Source organism: Tribolium castaneum, chromosome 4 (assembly GCF_031307605.1).
Source record: "Tribolium castaneum strain GA2 chromosome 4, icTriCast1.1, whole genome shotgun sequence".
In the NCBI taxonomy this organism is placed as follows: domain Eukaryota; kingdom Metazoa; phylum Arthropoda; class Insecta; order Coleoptera; family Tenebrionidae; genus Tribolium; species Tribolium castaneum.
The window spans coordinates 8,544,207-8,562,833 of record NC_087397.1 but is presented as its reverse complement, the minus strand read 5'-3'; the positions used below and the strand labels follow the sequence as shown (position 1 = coordinate 8,562,833).

The 18,627-nt window shown below is 30.8% G+C and overlaps 3 protein-coding genes across 4 annotated transcripts; 2 read left to right on the top strand and 1 right to left on the bottom strand.

The window, feature by feature from the left end:
• The first annotated feature begins 5,801 nt into the window (after positions 1-5,801).
• Positions 5,802-6,686, top strand: LOC663448 (histidine triad nucleotide-binding protein 1). Of its 2 annotated transcripts, none has more exons than XM_064356266.1 (3): positions 5,802-5,898; positions 6,178-6,399; positions 6,460-6,686. In XM_064356266.1, the coding sequence occupies exons 1-3, from the start codon at positions 5,836-5,838 to the stop codon at positions 6,619-6,621; spliced, it is 447 nt and encodes a 148-aa protein (XP_064212336.1). In that variant the 5' UTR covers positions 5,802-5,835; the 3' UTR covers positions 6,622-6,686. The 2 variants fall into 2 exon arrangements, with proteins under 2 accessions (XP_064212336.1, XP_008201375.1); XM_008203153.3 differs by lacking the exon at positions 5,802-5,898 and adding an exon at positions 5,923-6,126.
• A 931-nt stretch (positions 6,687-7,617) lies between these two features.
• On the top strand, positions 7,618-11,866 carry LOC107399278 (odorant receptor 94a). Its single transcript, XM_064356225.1, has 9 exons — positions 7,618-8,110; positions 8,158-8,392; positions 8,444-8,543; positions 10,372-10,945; positions 10,987-11,221; positions 11,269-11,368; positions 11,415-11,519; positions 11,572-11,727; positions 11,778-11,866. Exons 1-9 carry the CDS (start codon positions 7,621-7,623, stop codon positions 11,841-11,843), a joined length of 2,061 nt encoding a protein of 686 aa, XP_064212295.1. The 5' UTR covers positions 7,618-7,620; the 3' UTR covers positions 11,844-11,866.
• A 1,000-nt stretch (positions 11,867-12,866) lies between these two features.
• On the bottom strand, positions 12,867-18,512 carry LOC663463 (olfactory receptor 12). The gene is made up of 5 exons (XM_064356224.1): positions 17,634-18,512; positions 17,382-17,586; positions 13,268-13,504; positions 13,062-13,217; positions 12,867-13,010 (listed from the first exon to the last, which is right to left on the bottom strand). Exons 1-5 carry the CDS (start codon positions 18,389-18,391, stop codon positions 12,945-12,947), a joined length of 1,422 nt encoding a protein of 473 aa, XP_064212294.1. The 5' UTR covers positions 18,392-18,512; the 3' UTR covers positions 12,867-12,944.
• Between the last annotated feature and the right edge of the window lie 115 nt (positions 18,513-18,627).

Below are 18,627 nucleotides of genomic sequence, written 5' to 3'. Positions count from 1 at the left end.
ATACACATTATTACTGTAAAATATAAATTTTATATTACCAGCGTAAAAGTTTCCAAGTTCAAGGGTAATATTTTTCCGGCTGTAATAAGCATCGGCACCTTCGACCGTTCCATTAGAATAATTAAGGCTTTTTTCAACTTTATATTGTACTCATACCACTGTCCCATATAAATACCATTTGTTAGACTATTGTTCTAAAAGTAAAAATATTGTAGCACGAGAAAAAATACAAACGTAGTCATAAATACTTCTTCAAACAGTCTTGAACCGTAGTAACAGTAAAAAAAAAATTGGCCCAAAATAATAAAGATGTAGATTGTGGATGACAGAGCGCTCATACTAACAAGATCTACCTAAAGTAGCTAACATTAATAAAAGTGAAATGTTTAATTTTGGCTCTTTACCATACTTAACTGCAAACAACAGAAACAAATCGCTACCATACTTCCAGTAAACTGGCTGAGAACCACCAACGAAAAACAATTCTCGAACTCTTTCACAAATCTGTAAAGTCGCAAATTATTAACACTTCATTCAAATGACAAAAATATACATTAATATGGCATTGTGGTGATCGATACACTGTCGAATCTTTTCATACATAATTTGATCACTCGTTTCATCACTTTGTTTAACTTCAGTTTCTGTGTATTCTTTCAGATGCTGAAGGTTTACTTTTAAAACTTTCAATTGCCCTGTGGCATGACAAGCCAATCCTCCTATGAGAGGATCAATCAAAGTTCCAGCAAATGCACAATAAGAAATTGCTAAAACAATAATATTACACAAAAATATTAATTATTTTCCAACTACCAATTGCGAGAAATGAGTAAGTCGTGTAGTAAATTCCTGGTCCAGAAGTGGCATCAAAAGGCAGCCACATATCAAGCGGCAGTTGGTAACCTTTCCAGAAAAGAGGCTTAGTAATGAAACTTGTCATCCCACAAATAACCCCATAAAGAAACACTGTAGAGTTTCGTCTGCAGACACTGATGCATTCTTTCATGATTTTTGCAGACGTGTATCTTTGTAACATTTCTTCAAAATAGCGGGTGCCAAAATAAGTAATACATTTCTTCATCCGATTGGCATTTGTGATGAAAGGTAAGAGTTTAGCGATCCAGGACACAGTTTCGGCCAAAAACGTCGCAGTGTAGTTAAATTGCAATATATCGAAATTTTCTTGGATGATGTAGTTGTAAATGGTTAGTGTTGGAACTAAAATAATGAAAAAAACGTACATAATGCACGCTTGCAATTGGTGAAGTCTTGTGTAACGTTGGGATGGGTAAAGACGCAGAATTTGCATTATGAGCAGGTTTGGACCAAAACTCTGTCCAATTATGTCGCTCATGATGTAATCTGGCAGAAGTATCGGAGCTCGGGTTTAAATAACAATTCACCGCTTTTTTGAAAAATTAAAATGTAGCTCTTTGTAATTAATGACGGGATTGAATTAATTTTACATCAAAGGCTTATCATAATGATTGAGCACGAACTTTGTGATCTAATTGGGTTGGGCTTAGACTTGGTTAAAAAGTTCTTGAATATAAAAGTTTAATGTCGCGATGTTCACAACAAGAGGATTTTTGATTGTACTCTTCTGCGCAATAATTCATCACTACAACAAAAGCCTAATTTGTTTTTACTAAGGATTAATTATAAATAAATTTGTTTGTATTGTTTGTTATGTGTGCAACAATTAAAATGATATTTACATTATTAATTAGTAATAAGGTGAGTTTGGTGTACGGACTGAAAATCTTTGGTTGTTGACAATTTGATACAATCTGATCTCAATTATTAATTAGCAATAAAATTATTATTTGCAATTTCACATTGAGTTCTTAGTTTTAGTCGTATGAGTGGGTGGTTTTTAGTAGATTTATTTTCCATATTTATTTTTTATAGATATGATTTACAATTGAAGAGTTAAGACGTTTAGATGTAAAACAAAATAATAACAAAATTTTTTTTTCTAAAAAATTGAATATTTTTTGTCTCATTTTCTACATATTTTTGAGTATGATGTTATATGTTTTAAACTACATACCACTGCATTTAATTTAATATATCTGAAATAACATTCAGTATTTGTACCTTCACGGTATTATTATTGAAACCATCAATATTTTAGAAAAACTAAAAAATTATCTTTTTATGTCACTCTTTACATTTTAGTATACCAAATATCATCACTGATGTCTTCACTAGATACGTGATAGTTCTTCTACACTTCAAGCAAAATTGGTTTTGTTAAATCAGTTACAATTGCTTTATAAACAAAAATTCATAATTCGATGAAAATATCAGTTACCGTGTTTTATGCTCGAACCTTTCAATTACTAAGCAGTTAATTTTGATTTAGAAAATTCGTCTATAGTTTGTATTTTTTACACTGTAGATTCTATAAGTGAGTTAAGTCCAGAATACACTGTAATTCCATGCTATGTATTTGGTATTATTTGTGTTTTACACTTTTTTGTTCTCCAATATTAAAACTATTTTTCTATTAGAGTATGTTAGGAATAAAATCGTTATTAATTTTTTTGAGGTCAGTATTTCTAATTTTAAAACGTACTAAATTATCCAGGAAATAGGAACATACTTTTGGTAATTGTTTCGGTTAAATATGTAAACTCTCAGCAAAGTTTTACTTAATCCAGATCATTTAAAAATCTTCTTAATATGGAACACGTTGAAATACGTACAAGACATTTTTTGATTCCCAACCAAATCATCTAAGTACTTTAAATCGTTTTACTTTTCCCGCATTTCTTTCGATATTTATATCACAGAATAATTAATTATAATGCATATCATTGCATAATAACAAGCGCCTAAAAATATATGACATCCTAGTGTATTTACGATGTCATTCATTTGTAGAGACTGCATTATTTATTATTATTATATTATTTATTATACATATTGTTATAGGTAGGTCAGTTAGTTAGGCCTGTTAAGTAATTTCAAGTAAACGTTGTTTAAAACTCGGTTTATTAGAGCAGCAGAAATTAGAGCAGTGTTGATCCTAATCAACTTTGTAATCTGTTTTCTCAGTAATAGTAATGACTAAATTTAATTTTTTAAATTTTTTGCGTAATTACTACATTGATTCTGGCCAGAGGTGGAAAATAAAAAAGGGTTATTGTTGCAAATTTTATTTGGATTTTTTTTTGGTAACACTCAGTTTGCTACAGTTTATTAAGTTAAATACTCAATTTTGATTTTTTAATACAGCCAACAGTGAGTATGATCTTTTCAAGATCTGAAAAAGAAACCGTTTAAAAAATCTGGTTTTCACAATGTTTTCACAAAACTCACAATGGTGAATGTTTCTAAAGACAAATCTAGGATTTTTGCAGCCGTAACAATAGTAGGTTTTTTAGAACGTTCCATTAAAAGTATAAGAGCTTTTCTCGACTTGACGTCATATTTATACCATTTTCCCATATAAATGGAGGTAGTAACATTGGCACACTAAAAATATTTTTTTGTATAAATGTACAAGACAATTAAGAAAAACCGACTTCGTCTGAAAGATTAGTTCCATAATAACAATAAAAGTAAAGTTGAACCAGCAGTATCAAAAAATAGGCGAGTGATTCAAACCATTTAAAAGTAAAGGGTTGGAGCTGAAATAATTTTTAGACACTTTAATTTGAATTACAATCAACCTACTATGCTCATATTCCAACAAGTGAAACACAAAATCAAGGGACTTCCTAAAAACTGGCAAAACACCATGGATGAGAAACATTTTTGATGATTTTCCACAAAACTAAAATAATGATATAACAATTCTTGATCTAGAAAGTCGCTAAAACCTTATCACTTACTTCATAATTTCAATATGATGTTTAATGCATGTTTGTACGTTTTTGTACAAAACACAATTTTTTGATTCACTTATTTCATTGCTATATTCGTCAAGATGTTCAAGGTTATCATTAAGGACCTTCAAGTGACCAGTAGCTAAACAAAGTAGACTTGGAATTAAGGGATCTAAAGCTCCACTAGCTATTACAGGATAAGCAACTCCTTGAAAATTCTAAAATGTGTTTGATCCAAAACAAAATTAGAATTTACCCAAAGATACATAAAAGTAAAAACTCCAATAAACATCCAAACGATCTCTCAGAGCTTTAGGTAACCATATATCGACTGGAAAGCTTTTGTCTTCAAAGAAAAAGGGTTTTATTACAAAACCAATAAGAGCAGTTATCATGTAGATCTGAAAAATCTTCGAATTCCTTCTGCAAATTTTGCTGCAAGATTGGAAAATAACTTTCTGGTTTTCTCTAAGTTCTACGATCGGTTTGTCCAAATAATTAATACAGTCCTTGATTTTCGACCTGTTTCCAATCAACGGCCACAATTTCAGTGCATAGCATGACACACCAGCAATTGTAAGCGCATTATCTGCTAATTTCGTAGGATTATCGTTTATTCCGAAAATTAAATGTATTCCTCCCAACACCGGGACGTGAAACATAAGAAGAAAAAACAAAATGCAAGACCGCATTTTGTGAAAATTACTCTGTTCTTTTGGAGTGTACAACCAAAGTAACTCCAGAACACGTAAATTGATATGTAAACTTTCTTGAATGAGGCTCGACATTTTGATTGTCAAAGAGTGAACTAAATGAAAGAGAAATTTTGGTTAAATACTAACGGCTCTTTTTTATTTTTTTATAAGCAGGGCATTTCCCTGTAATTAAAAGGGACTAAATGAATTTTACATCAAAGTGCTTAAAAACTATTCGACAAATCAAAGAAAATGTACTTCTTCAATTATAGAAAATCATGTCTTGGCACACCCTATTAGAAGCGATAAATAAATTCTTAAATATTTATGTAGAAATATGGAGCCACAAACCCAGAATTGTGATTCGTCTAAAATAATTGCGTCGAGTTTATGTGCTTATAGTTTGTGAGAGTTCTTGAAACAAATTTTGATAATAGATTTGAGTCAATTATACTTAACTAGATACATACTTGTAAATTTTTAATATCGTATCAGTAGTTTTCGAAACACTTATATAAATTTTATTTTTTAATTGTTACAATTTATAAATTCGTATATCTGTATTTTTAGTGCTAAAAATACAAGCTAAAAATTAAAAAAAAAATTGTAAAACAGTGAATTTTTTATTTTGCCATTGTCTTATTTTTAATATCTTATGATGTTAATTTTGTAAATCTGGAAACCCGTAATTTATAGTGGTAAGTACGTTATGATAATAATATTGACAACAGATTTTTTGAAAATAATTCAAATAGGTCATCATCTTGAACAAATATATTGAACAAAAAACAGTTACATTGTCACAATTTCACAGTTAAATAAGAGAACATGTTTTACTAAATAATATACAAAAATAGAGTGAATAATTATTTTTTAGTCAGCATTTAGTTATAGCTACAATGATTAAGGCAAGAGCTATTGTATTAGCTGTTTCAATGTTATAAAAAGAATATAATAGCTATTGTAATTTATACATTCAATGGGAGATTTAATCATTAAGAACTATTTTACCTTTTTATCAATTTGAATTCGTTTCACCTTTAGGTGCATTATTTTAATCCAAAGGTTTTTTGGTTAAAAAAATGAGCGGTTTAAATGAAATTGAAACAAATTAAATGAAAAATTGAAGCTACTATTGTTCAAAACGCGTATTATTAAAAACATTTTAATACAATATCGCCATGCAACCTCTTTTTTAAAACCAAAATCAAGATTAATTTTTTTGAAAATTTAAAATTTGCGCTTCGTCCCGTATTTTTTAAGACTGCGAATACAGTTAAAGTGTATTATGGTACTGGCCATTTATGTGTACCGATAAAAGTTTTATTTTATTAATATTATTGTTACACTCTGTATATAACCTTGAGGTTTGAAGTTTCAAAAAATGTCTGTCTGTCTTAACATTCTTAACATCACAACAGCATAACCTCCAAACAGTCGAAACACTAATACCCCTAGACAATAGACATATATAATATATATAACTTGTGTGAAACTGGAAGACAATCATGATTTTAAGAAAAATTTTAACTCATACGCAACCGTTTATTAATCACAAGCATTTAATTCCTCCTGCTGTTAATATCGTTAGATATGTACGTTAAAAAACGCCTGAAACTTAATCTAACCTAAAAATGAATTTCCAGAAAACGTCAGAGGTTGAGAAAGCACAAACCGCATCAAAAGACAAGCAGCAAACAACAATTTTTGACAAAATCATCTCGAAAGAAATTCCTGCAGATATAATTTATGAAGATGATAAATGTTTGGCTTTTAATGATGTAAATCCCCAAGCGCCTGTACATTTTTTGGTGATTCCCAAGCAGCGAATTCCTATGCTTGATTCAGTCAAAGACAGTGATAAAGACGTAAGCAGTTAATTTAATCTAAAAGAAAAATAAAAAAACAATAATTATTAATTGTTTCAGATAATGGCAGAATTAGTTCTCAGGGCTCAAAAGTTGGCTAAAGAACGTCTTCCAAATGGTTACAGATTGGTGATAAATAACGGAAAACAGGGCTGCCAGTCGGTTTATCATTTACACATACATATCTTAGGGGGGCGCCAACTTGGGTGGCCCCCAGGTTAATATTTAACGATATTTGTAACATTGTTGATGTACATAAAAGCATAAATAAATCAACTGTTATTAAACTTGCTTTTTATTTGAAAACTATATTTTACATCCAATACATTTAGAGGGTAACACAGGGTATATAAATATAAATATTATAATATATAAAATATTTATATTTTACACAGGCTGCAAAGTATATATCTTTGCATAGTTAGATTCTACGTGAAAAAATAATAGAACTTTTTATATTCGTTTTGCGATTATAAACTTTTTGTTATAAAAAAGACTAACTTTTAAAAAATCATTACAATTGCCAATGCAACGTCTCAGTTTTTCTCAAAATTAGCTGTTTTAAATTACTGATATTAATGCACTTTGAAAAAAATTATAGCTAATGTAATTTATACTTATGTTGATTATAACTATTTTACAATTTTATCAATCTTATTTAAAAAAATATTTCGGTAAAATGTGACGTTGGCGTTTTTACAGGTTTGAAACAGCTAATATACTTACAAGTAATATCTTAAGGGTTCTACATCCGACATCATATGCAAGTAAGAATTAAAATGTTGCGGTTTTGAATTTATTTCTCACATTTAAAATACTTCTGCTTACAATAACTAAATTAATATTTGTAAGAAGGGAAAGGAAAGAGTTCTAAAGTTCAGTATAAAATTTCTAAAACAAGACTTAATTATTAATCTAAAAATTTCGTCCAAAAGCTGAACAAGTAATTTCGTGATGATTAGCTACTTAAATCATCATTGTTTTTACAATAAAATATTAATTTTCTTCTAAACCCAGTTATTAAAAGCGTCGCACTATCTATTACAGTTACTCCACAATAATTTTAAATATTGTAATTAAATTCTTCTTCCAAGTTTTCATTTATTATGCACAATTATGGAGGGTACTCATTCTATAAAACCTAATTCCTTGAGTAGTTTTTCACTACTAATGGTAATGGAAGGTCTAGTGAAGAAATCATTTCGAGTTAATTTACTCGTGATGCAAATTCTGGGCTTCTACCCTCCACAAAAGTACAAAATTTTATACAAAACTTATGCTTATGTGGTTTATTGTGCATTTACAATTCTGATACCGGTGTTGGCAGCCTTAAACCTACTTTTGGGCGAAGATGTTGACTTGGAGCAAATCTCTGACAATGCGTTCCTCGTGTGTCAAACTGGATGCTTCATTATAAAATTTTTACCATTTGTTAACAACGTGGCAAAAATTAGGAATAGTTTGTTCATGATTGAATGTCCCTTATTTCACATTTACACGAAAAGTCAGGAATATATCATTGACGAATGCGTGGCCACTTGTAGAAGAAACTGTCGCCTGTTTTTAACTTTCTGCATCATCACGTTAATTAACTGGTCCATAAGTCCGTTCTTTCTCCCGGGGAATGCTCTACCAGTTGAGATTTGGTCACCGTTTGAACATAAGGCAAGCCGGAAGTTTTATTTTTGGAGTTTTGTGTATGTGGTGGCAGGTGGAGAATTAATTTTGTATTTTTCTGGCTTGTAAGACTTGCTGTAGGTGTTGGAAATGGCGCAATTTCAAGTGGGGTGATTGATCCTCTACTGGCTGGGCTTATATCACATGCGACTAGTCAGTTGAAATTATTGAAAAATAATCTACAGTTTCTGGACGAACATGCGGAAGAGAAAATCGCAAGTTTGAATATTTCTTTCACTGAAAGGGGAACAGTCAAAGCTGATTTTATTTACCAACAAATAAAGTTGTGTGTGAATCACCACATTGCAATAACGGAGTAATTTGTCAATAAATTTTGTTAAATTCATTCGTTTTTGTATTTTCGTAGGTTTGTTAATGTTTATGAGAATACATATTCGTCAGTAGCATTTATCCAGTTTGCTGCCAGCGTTGTTGTTATTTGTATTTCTTGTCTACGTTTAAGCATGGTTAGTATTTTATAATTTTAAAAGTTTCGCCGATTAAACATTGTAGGTTGAGCCATTCACTTTTACATTTTTTGCCATGGTTTTATTTCTCTGTACGATGCTTTCCGAAATTTTTCTCTACTCTTATTATGGAACAATTTTGTACGAAGAGGTATTTAAATGCTGTTTTTGGCACTTATGAGCTCTATTGAGTAGATTGTTTGCAGAATCAGACATTAACAAATGCAGTTTATATGGGAAAGTGGTACAACTACGATACCAAATCAAGAAAAGCTTTAGTTATTTTAATGGAACGTTCGAAAAGACCCATGCTTGTAACTGCTGGAAAAATATTAGATTTGTCTTTGGAAACGTTCACCACGGTAAAAATGCCATCAATATTACGATTTTAAATTAGTGTCTAAAATTTTTAGGTTTTACGAAGGGCATATTCTTTACTAGCGGTACTAAAAAATTATTAAAAACTTAAATAATTTGACGTTTTATTGTCTCTTTAAACCGGCTCTTAGTTTACTGCATCCGTCTTTTTATTTCGAAATTTGATAGATGTTTAAATATTTAAGAACAAAATAAAAAACATAGTACTTGCAGATTCGTATTTTTTATAGTACAAATATTTACTTTGTAATGACTATAACTAATAATTATAGAAATTACTGAAGCCTGAAGAAGTTACTTAATAACGAAAAAATTTGTTGAATTAGTGAACTACATTTGAACTAATCGGCAACTTAAATAAGTTTACAATTGTTTAGTGAAGTAGAACTTTACAAAATAGCAACCAGTTTTATATCAAAATAACACTACAAGCTCGGTTTTACTTTTTTTACACATCTGACGTCCAAAATTGAACGTCAAAAACCAAAACAATTTTTTTAAAGGGACAATAATAACAGAAAAATTACGAGCAGATAGAATACTATACCTAGTGATCGGTTTAAAATTGAGTTATAGCAAATTTTTTGCCAAAAGCAAAGTAGAAAAAATTTGAAGAAATATAAAAGCCGATACAAAAGTTTTATAAGATACAAAAATGGTTTAAAAAAATGGGTCTTTCGAATAAAAAAAACTACAACACGCAGATAACGTAGGTATAAAAAAAATATGTCCTAAAATGTGTTTAATTGTGGATAGGTAAGTATTATCCAATATCAAAACTACAGAAGTAGCCCTAAAACATGTGGTTTTGAAAACATATTAAATACTATATCATATTATATTAGAATGACTTTAGTGGAGTGAAAAAATGGTCTAAAGTAAACTTCATATTCGTGATTAAAAACCAATAATTTTTGTAATAACTTACAAATGATTTTTTGATTGATAGTTTTATAGGACAGTTTTAAAAATCATATCTGACGTTTAAAGTGTTATTCAATTATTAGGTATATATTACTTTTTATTGTGGTCTAATTTTCTCAAATAGTCGTTAAAGTTTAAAAAAATTAGTATTCACACAACAGACAACATGTTGCTTTCCCAGGAAATCTTTTCAATATTAAATGCTTTATTGCAAAGGTAAGAAATAATCAATTAGCTATACCTACCTCAAGAGTAGTAATTTATCTTAGGGGTTTGAATTTTCGTCCCACGTAACATGCAACTAAGAACGTGTTTATTATCGGTTGTTATGAGTTTATTACCCACATTTGCACAACGCTTAAGCAAGTGCATCACTTAAAAAAGAAGGAAAGTATTAAAATTTGTGCTTATAGAAGGTGTGGAGTTCTAAAGGTCAGTGTAAAATTTACAGCACAAGACTCAAGAACGTATTTAAAACGCTTTTAGGGCACAAAAGTTGAACAAGAAATTTTGTGACCAGTTTTAGAAAAAAAAACCATTGAGGAATTTTCAGGAACACCAAGAAATGAAAGGTTTAGTAGAAAAATCCTTTCGAGTTAACTTGCTTGTGATGCAAGTTATGGGTTTCTACCCTCCACAAAAGTACAAAAGTTTGTACAAGATCTACACTTATGTTGTTTATTGTGCATTTACTACACTCATACCGGTTCTGGCAACCCTGGAACTATTTTTGGCTGAAAATATTAACCTGGAGCAAATATCTGACAATGCCTTTATTGTGTGTGAAGCTGGATGCTTCATTATAAAGTATCTTCCATTTGTTAGAAACGCGGACAAAATTAAGAAAAGTTTATTTTTAATTGAACGCCCCATGTTTCACATTTACACGAAGCGTCAGGAACATATCATAGAAGAATGCGTGGCGATTTGTAGACGAAACTGTCGCCTGTTTTTAACTTTCTGCACCATCACTGTGATTAACTGGTCTATTACTCCGTTTTTTCTTCCGGGGAATAACCTACCAGTTGAGATTTGGTCACCGTTTGAGCACAAAGCAAGTCGGAAGTTTTATTTTTTGAGTTTTGTGTATATAGTGGCAGGTAAGAATTAAATTTTTTTCGGGCTTGTAAGACTTGTTTAGGTGTTGGAAATGCGGCTGTTTCAAGTGGTGTAATTGATCCTTTACTCGCTGGGCTTATATCACATGCCACTAGCCAGTTGAAAGTGTTGAAAAATAATCTACAGTTTCTAGACGAACATGCGGAAGAGAGAATTGCAAGCCGGAATATTTCTTTCATTGAAAGGAAAAGATTCAAAGCTGATTTTATTTACCAACAGATTAAGTTGTGTGTGAATCACCACATTGCAATAACGGAGTAATTTCTTTACAGATTTTGTTAAATACATTTTACATATGTTTTAGGTTTATTGATGTATATGAGGATACATATTCGTCGTCAGTTTTTATTCAATTTGCTGCTAGTGTTGTTGTTATTTGTATTTCTTGTCTACGTTTAAGCATGGTTGGTATTTTACAATTTGACGTATTTCGCCGATAGAACGTTGCAGGTTGAACCATTCACTTTCACATTTTTTGTAATGGCTTTATTTCTTTGGACAATGCTTTGCGAAATTTTTTTGTACTGTTATTATGGAACAATTCTGTACGAGGAGGTACTTAAATGTTATTAAAAGTAATGAATACTGTCAAGTAAATCGTTTGCAGAATCATTCACTAACAAATGCAATTTACATGGGAAAGTGGTACAACTATGATATAAAATCAATGAAAGCTCTAGTCATTTTAATGGAGCGCTCAAAAAGACCCATGATTGTCACTGCTGGAAAAATATTAGATTTGTCTTTGGAAACATTCACTACGGTAAAAAGATCGTTTGACTGTTGATTCTGACACTATTTTTAAAATTTTAGATTTTGCGAAGGGCATATTCCTTATTGTTGGTGCTAAAAAATTATGAAAGCACACCTACAGAGTGAGTCTATTAAAAGAATGTTTTCTATGTTTTAAAACCTAATTATTGTTCAGCCCCTGCTATTCTGTATGTATGTGATTATATTCAATTTTTTTATATTACTTATAATTAAAATTAATTAATAAATTTATTAATTACTGTTAACTAGCTGGAAAAAATTGTTATTTCTTGTGTCAAGCAAAAACAAGCGATGGTTAAGTGTTTTGTGACAAAAATCCATAAAATAATGTCACAAGCTGCAAGCAAATTAATTAAATAAAAATTTAAAAAAATGTTATACAGAGTGTTCCAGCGAGCTGAAAATGTTTATTACTGATCTTGAAATAATAATTGAAAATAAATATTTTTTACAAAAGCTATAGATAATATAATGGTCTAAAATTATTAAAATTTTCGACGTATCTTTTAATACTCATGATTTTGTCCTAAACTTGTATTAGACGATTCTGTTTAGTTTTTGAATTAATTTAAATTTTCTGACGAAAACACTCTTTAAAAATATTTGATTTGAATATCTAAATATTTAAAAAAAAACATAAGTTTGTACGAGGTTGTACCTAATTTTTGAAACCCTAGCATATTTTCAAGTTTTAAGGTTGAAAAATTTTGAAAAAATTAACAGACATAGAGACAAACACAGACACTGTGTATGTACATAGCAGACACTGAACTCCGTGAGACTATTAGTTTTTGAGACACTTTTAGCTATGTACTTTCGGCAGACTCAGTCTGTATATTACAGATTATGCTATTTTATGCGCTTTTAATTGATTTAATTGATTGTCTCGTGTATGTGACACACAGTGTTAATACTCGTAGATATTTAATTTAAAAATTGTGTATGTTGTAATTTACAAAAATTAAAAACAAACTTAATACAAACATGTTTTTTTATATTCATTATAAACAATTACAAACTAATTACTTTAATAAAAAAAATATTTATTGTTTATTATTATTATTATTATTTTGGTCATAAATGAATGACTATCGCTAGTCATATTCATAAGTAAACAACAAAAAAGCGATTTTTAATGCATAATATTATATAGAACTACACGTTAATCAACTGAGAATTTCAATAATTTCCATTTTTGGCCATTCACTATACGTTATCTGTGGTATGCACTCTGTTTAAAACCGCAAAATACGACCAACTCGACTTTACAATCTGCAACAGAAATATTAGCACCTTGTGTAATAAAACACGAAAATTTCCTACAGCCATAAATGTCTCTAAAGACAATGTAAAATAACCTCCAGCGTAAAGTTTGAGTGGATTTTGCGAACGAGTCATAAAGAACATCAAATCGTGTTTAAACTTTTTGGAGGAACTCAACCACTGGCTCATATAAGCCGACTGTGTGAGTTTGCCACTCTGAAAATTTATTATTAACTAGTTTCTTGTATTTCTTGCAAATATTCTACCTGTAGTATTACTTCGTTGCCGTAATAACACCACAGAAATATCTCAGTGATCATACAGGCTTGATATAGGGCCATTGACAAAAATTGCAAACTCAACGGTGACACCAAACTCATTTGGAACATTGTGATGCAAATTATTATTACACTGACCACAAACTGACTCATGATACAGGTAGTGAAAAGCCAGGTCATTTCTTGGGCAAACCTGAAATTGTGATACAATTTATTGAATATTTTAATTTATTTGAAACACACTGTATTATACTTCGATGATGAATAATGATGTCAATTAATTTCTGGCGCCTTTCTGTGTCATTTGCTTTGCAGTTTGGTTTCATGGTTTGGAGCGAATTGTTTAATATTTTTAACTGTCCAGAAACAACCATTATAATCCCGGATAGAAACGTATCTATGCTAATATTCCCCAAACCATTAACCAACGCACCTACAGTCTGGTACACAAAAGCACACTCAAAAACTGGAGATTTTGTGGTGTCAAACGGAAACCATCCACTTAACGGTAACTTGACCGTTTTCTCCGTTTTATCCAGAAACGGGAAAATGGCCCAGAGGGCACAAGTCGCAAAACCCGCCAAGAGAAATAAAATTGTTACAGTTTTAGACGTTCTGATATCGTTGATAAGAAAGTTATACTGTTCTTGATTTTTTGGTTGAAACTCTTCTCGATTAATGCTGTTAATAAGGCGCCTCACTTTTGATTTGTGGAAAATAAGGACATAGAGTTTTGATATTTGCACAAGATGTGTGAGGAGTAAGAACGAAGCACCTGTCATTTTCTCAATGTCGCCAAAAACCAAAATCATGTTGATTACCTCACTTGTTGTGTACAGGACGAACATGAAACCGACAAACGTTGAAGCGTAAATGAAATAGAGGATTTTTGCCAAAAAAGAGTGGAAATCAGGACTCAAATAGCCAAAAAATTCGATTGATTTTACATTTATTTTTACCAAGTCTCTGAGGTCTAATTTGTAAATTGGATCATTGTCCATTTTAATTCTAAAATTTGCCTTCATTCTCTAATTGTGTTTGAATGGGCAATCAATTAACAAGGGTACAAATGTTGCGTTTTTCTAATTAATATCTCATTACACGAAACCACGAATTATGTGGTTAACGATAGGCGATATTTAGCTTGGAAAATTAATCAAATGTTCTTGGAAGACGAACACATTGGGTCGAAGTTTTTATTTTTGAAATAATTGTTTGCAAAAAGTAAAATATTAGTTTAAATTAAGTTTCGTTGTATGATTTTTCGCCAACTAATTGTTTGAGACAACTCATATTTTATTGATGTCTCGTAATTCGTGTCTGCTAATGCACGATAGCGTTCATCGATGCAAAATTTATTCCACTTGTTGTAATTAAACTTCTAATAACACACCCGACATAAAAGAATTTTTTATAAAATAATTTCCGTTCGTTACGCATTCTTTCGAGCTGGTATTAATTATGCACGACCACCTCCACTCCGAATTGAATTATTTATTAGGTCTACTCTTTCCTATCGGCACTTTTATTTAGTCGGAAACTCAGCCGTGCTAGAGTTGATTGATAATAATAATAAAGACAACTTTTGTGATGTGCTTTTTAGGGGAAAAAATATTTTTGCACTTGGTGTAACAAAAAAGTAAATCATTGAAGAACGACTTGAAAAATTTTGAACTAAACTAATAAACATGTTGGAATATGTTTAAAGTAAAGTATTGTTAAGATAATTGATCTTTTATTTTGCAGCAAATGTTTATACAAAAAAATTTGATTTGTGACTTGTTTGGACAAACAGCAAACTACGAAAAAGTGACCAAAAAGCCGTTTAAAATTAAGAGTGTACACATGTATGGCAATTAAATACTCTAATAATTAGAAGACTTTTATTGGTCAGGTTTTCTGTTGACCTGAACATAAAAATAAAAATGAAAAAATGATGTGATTTTAAAAATGCAATAAAATGCGTATTCATCAATGTTCAAAGGACAATTTTGCTTTTTTCGCTTGTGTTTCTGCTATACGGATTTGATTTTTCTTCTGTAGTGGATTTATATAAATTTCCTGTGTCGTATTTACCACAATAAGTAACTGCAACTGACTTGTAGACTGTATCGTAAAAATCTAGAGATTTCATTAGAGAACATTATCAATCTTTGTGTTTTCAACAGTGGTACGATTTATTTTTTAATATAGTTGTATCGTCTGGTCTCCTTTGATCAATAAGTCTAATTAATAAATTTGTAAGTGGCATTCAAAATAAACTTTCTCGGAAATGGACTCAGTGACTATATAGATAAAATACAGATACGTTTTTTAACAATAGTGCACAATTTCCACACATAATTTGGTGTAGTGTAAATGATTTATTCACAGAACAACAAATGTGTGCGAGTCATTTCACGTCAAATTTAATGACAGTAGAATTCCAGATCGAAGACTATCTTTAAATAAGAAGCTCAGGTAGATTAAAAATAATTCGTAAAATTATTGAAAAAAAATTGAAACGATTGAGGGTGTCTCGGAAAAATATAATAAGAAAATAATTTCTTGACATAATTTTGTAAATATAGTTAGTCATACGAATCTAGCTTTGTAAACATAAATATTGTGCTATTTATACCTAATAAAAATAAAAACTGCACATGAATTATTTACATTTTAATCCTTTAATTCCGTTTCTTCAACTCATGGCTCAACTGACGGACTGGAATATTAGAACCTCTGCTGGAATGGATCGACTGACCAACACCGGAAGATAGAAATACGATGTCCCTGGCATTTTTAAATGAAATTAAATTTTCCACAACTTTGTTCTTTACATTTTTTTGTATATTTATCCATATTCGTATCGTTTTGATAAATATACGACGGTGCGCAATGTAAACGCAATAATAACATAGTTCTAGAGAATTAAATTTTTTACAAAAAAAAGTCTGCGGCACCATATTTTCATCGTTAACGGTTTAAGTATAAATTAACTTTTCAATACTTGACCATTGACAAATAAAGCAAATCCGTCGCTTGAACGTCTTTGAACGACTTTAGGGTCTAAAAGATTGAAGAAAGGGATATGGTCTCGCAGACTTTTTTCTGGATAATAATTATCAACATTATTAAGGCAAAAACACTCAAGTACTGACATTTATTTATTCATATTATTATATTAATATTATTAATAATTAATGATCTTGAATTGTTGTGGAGTTGGTCAAGTAAATAAGTGAGGAGACAAAATTAGGATATAGATTAGTAGTTGTCAATTTTCAAACTTTACAACTAAATCTTATTAATAAAATCTAAATGGTTGTTACAGTGTGAAGAATATTGCGACAGCGCATTTGAATTTTTTGGAATGAAATGGAGCACAAATTACAGGTTTCTGATGGGTTTTCTTAACTCAAAACGTGTCGCTGGAATTTAATTTAACACAAATTTTTTTCTATAAGATTTCTCAATTTGTGCTTTATTTTCCACTTCGAAAAATTCAAATGTACTGTTGCAGTTCTACTATGAACTGAAATGGTATATAATGTGGTTGTTTATTCGGTCTTTTAGATATTCGTAAAAATAATTATAAGAGCAAATGGTTATTATTGTTTATTTATTTATTTATTTACTTATTTGAATTAAAAGTAAATCTAGACAAGGCTTATGAATTATGATCAATATAATAATTTTTTGTTTAACGTATTCTATCTAGCGTGCCTTTAATAATAGTCATTAGACATAGATTTGTTATAATTTTTTTAACAAACAAACAAGTGATATGAAAGCTCTTTATTGCTGTGCCTTTTCTTCGGAGTGAACCCGGTTTAAAACTGCAAAATACGACCAAGATGATTTAACAATCTGAAAATCGTCAACTTATTCCAAATTAAGCAAATAGCTTTGGGTCACTTTACCGCTTTAAAAGTTTCAAGAGATAGTGTAAAATACCCAGAAGCATACAATTTAAGAGGGAATTGAGTCCGTGTCATCAAGAAAAGTAGATTTTGCTTGAATTCTTCTGTACCATCAAGCCATTCCGACATATAAGCCGCCTGGGTAAGTTGATCACTCTATAAAAATAATTGAACATTTACAAAAATTATAATAAAAATACCTTAAGCATCACTTCATTGCCGTAAAAACACCACAAATAAATCTCCATGAGGACACAAATTTGGTACAATAACATTGCGGCAAATTGGAAACTTAGCACCGAAACTAGGCTCATTTGAAACATGGACATGCAAACAATTATTACTCCTACTACGAACTGGGCCGTTATACAGGTTGTGAAAAGATTAGTTACTTCAGCGGCAAACCTAAAACTGATTTTTACTAAACCAAACCCTTTTCTTTTACTACCTACTGTATAATACTTCTGTAATGACAAGCACATTGAATTAAATTTTTATTAACCGAACTTTTGTCATGTTTGATGTTCCTTGCAACATTTTCAAGTCCATCTTTCAGTAAACTGAGCTGTGTCGAAATAACCATGATGGTGCCTGACATAAAAGTGTCCATACTTATGTCTCCAAGTCCCCCAACCCAAGTGGTAAAAATTTGATAAGTGTAAGCAAATTCGAAAGCTGGCGATTTTTCCGTGCTAAACGGATACCAGCCACTTAACGGTAGTCTCAGCTCATCACTACCTCTCTTGTCCAAAAGTGGCGAAATGGCCCAAGAGACACAAGTCAACGTACATGCGAGTAAAAATAATTTCGAAATTATTTTCGATGTTTTTATCTCATTGACCACAATCCAGTACTGGGCCAAATTGTTCGGCTTAAAATCACTTCTGTTCATGCTGTACACCAAATTCCATACTTTTTTGCCGTGGTTCGCAAAAGTATAAATCTTGAAACATTGGACCAGATTTGTAAAAAGCAGAAATGAGGCTTCTGTCATTTTTTCGATGTCACCAAACGCATCTACCATGTTGGCAATTTGGCTCAAGAGCGACAAAATGAACGCAAATCCGACAAAAAGGGCAGCGTAGATGCGAAAAAGTAATTTCCTTTGAGAATTATTCCTGAAATCGGGCGAGAAATATCCGAAAAACTGGATGCATTTGATGTTAAATCGCACAAATTCGGTCAAATCCACGTCCAGATTATGTGCCATGACCAATAAACGTTCCAGTGATTTTTCTTCGTTAAATACAGTTTTACAACTGCAAAAAATGTCTCCGGCCAGAAAGCTAACTAGTTATTAGTTGCTGGGCGATTAGTAAATTTTAAATCATTGCCAGTTTTTAATTACAAGGTGTACGTAGGGATGTGTATTTTTTTCAATGCACGTGTCTCCAACTACAATTTTTCCTGATCTAAAATTTATTTCAGTTGACAACAGTAATTAAG

Coding starts and splice junctions, on each gene's coding strand:
- LOC663448 (XM_008203153.3), top strand. CDS start 6,040: ATGATTTTAAGAAAAATTTTAACTCATACGCAACCGTTTATTAATCAC. Junction 6,127..6,177: donor CTGTTAATATCGTTAGATAT/GTACGTTAAAAA, acceptor ATGAATTTCCAG/AAAACGTCAGAGGTTGAGAA. Junction 6,400..6,459: donor TCAAAGACAGTGATAAAGAC/GTAAGCAGTTAA, acceptor TAATTGTTTCAG/ATAATGGCAGAATTAGTTCT.
- LOC107399278 (XM_064356225.1), top strand. CDS start 7,621: ATGCAAATTCTGGGCTTCTACCCTCCACAAAAGTACAAAATTTTATAC. Junction 8,111..8,157: donor TTTTGTGTATGTGGTGGCAG/GTGGAGAATTAA, acceptor GACTTGCTGTAG/GTGTTGGAAATGGCGCAATT. Junction 10,946..10,986: donor TTTTGTGTATATAGTGGCAG/GTAAGAATTAAA, acceptor AGACTTGTTTAG/GTGTTGGAAATGCGGCTGTT.
- LOC663463 (XM_064356224.1), bottom strand. CDS start 18,391: ATGGCACATAATCTGGACGTGGATTTGACCGAATTTGTGCGATTTAAC. Junction 13,505..17,381: donor GCAATGAAGTGATGCTTAAG/GTATTTTTATTA, acceptor TTCAAATAAATT/AAAATATTCAATAAATTGTA. Junction 13,218..13,267: donor GCAACGAAGTAATACTACAG/GTAGAATATTTG, acceptor ATAAATTTTCAG/AGTGGCAAACTCACACAGTC.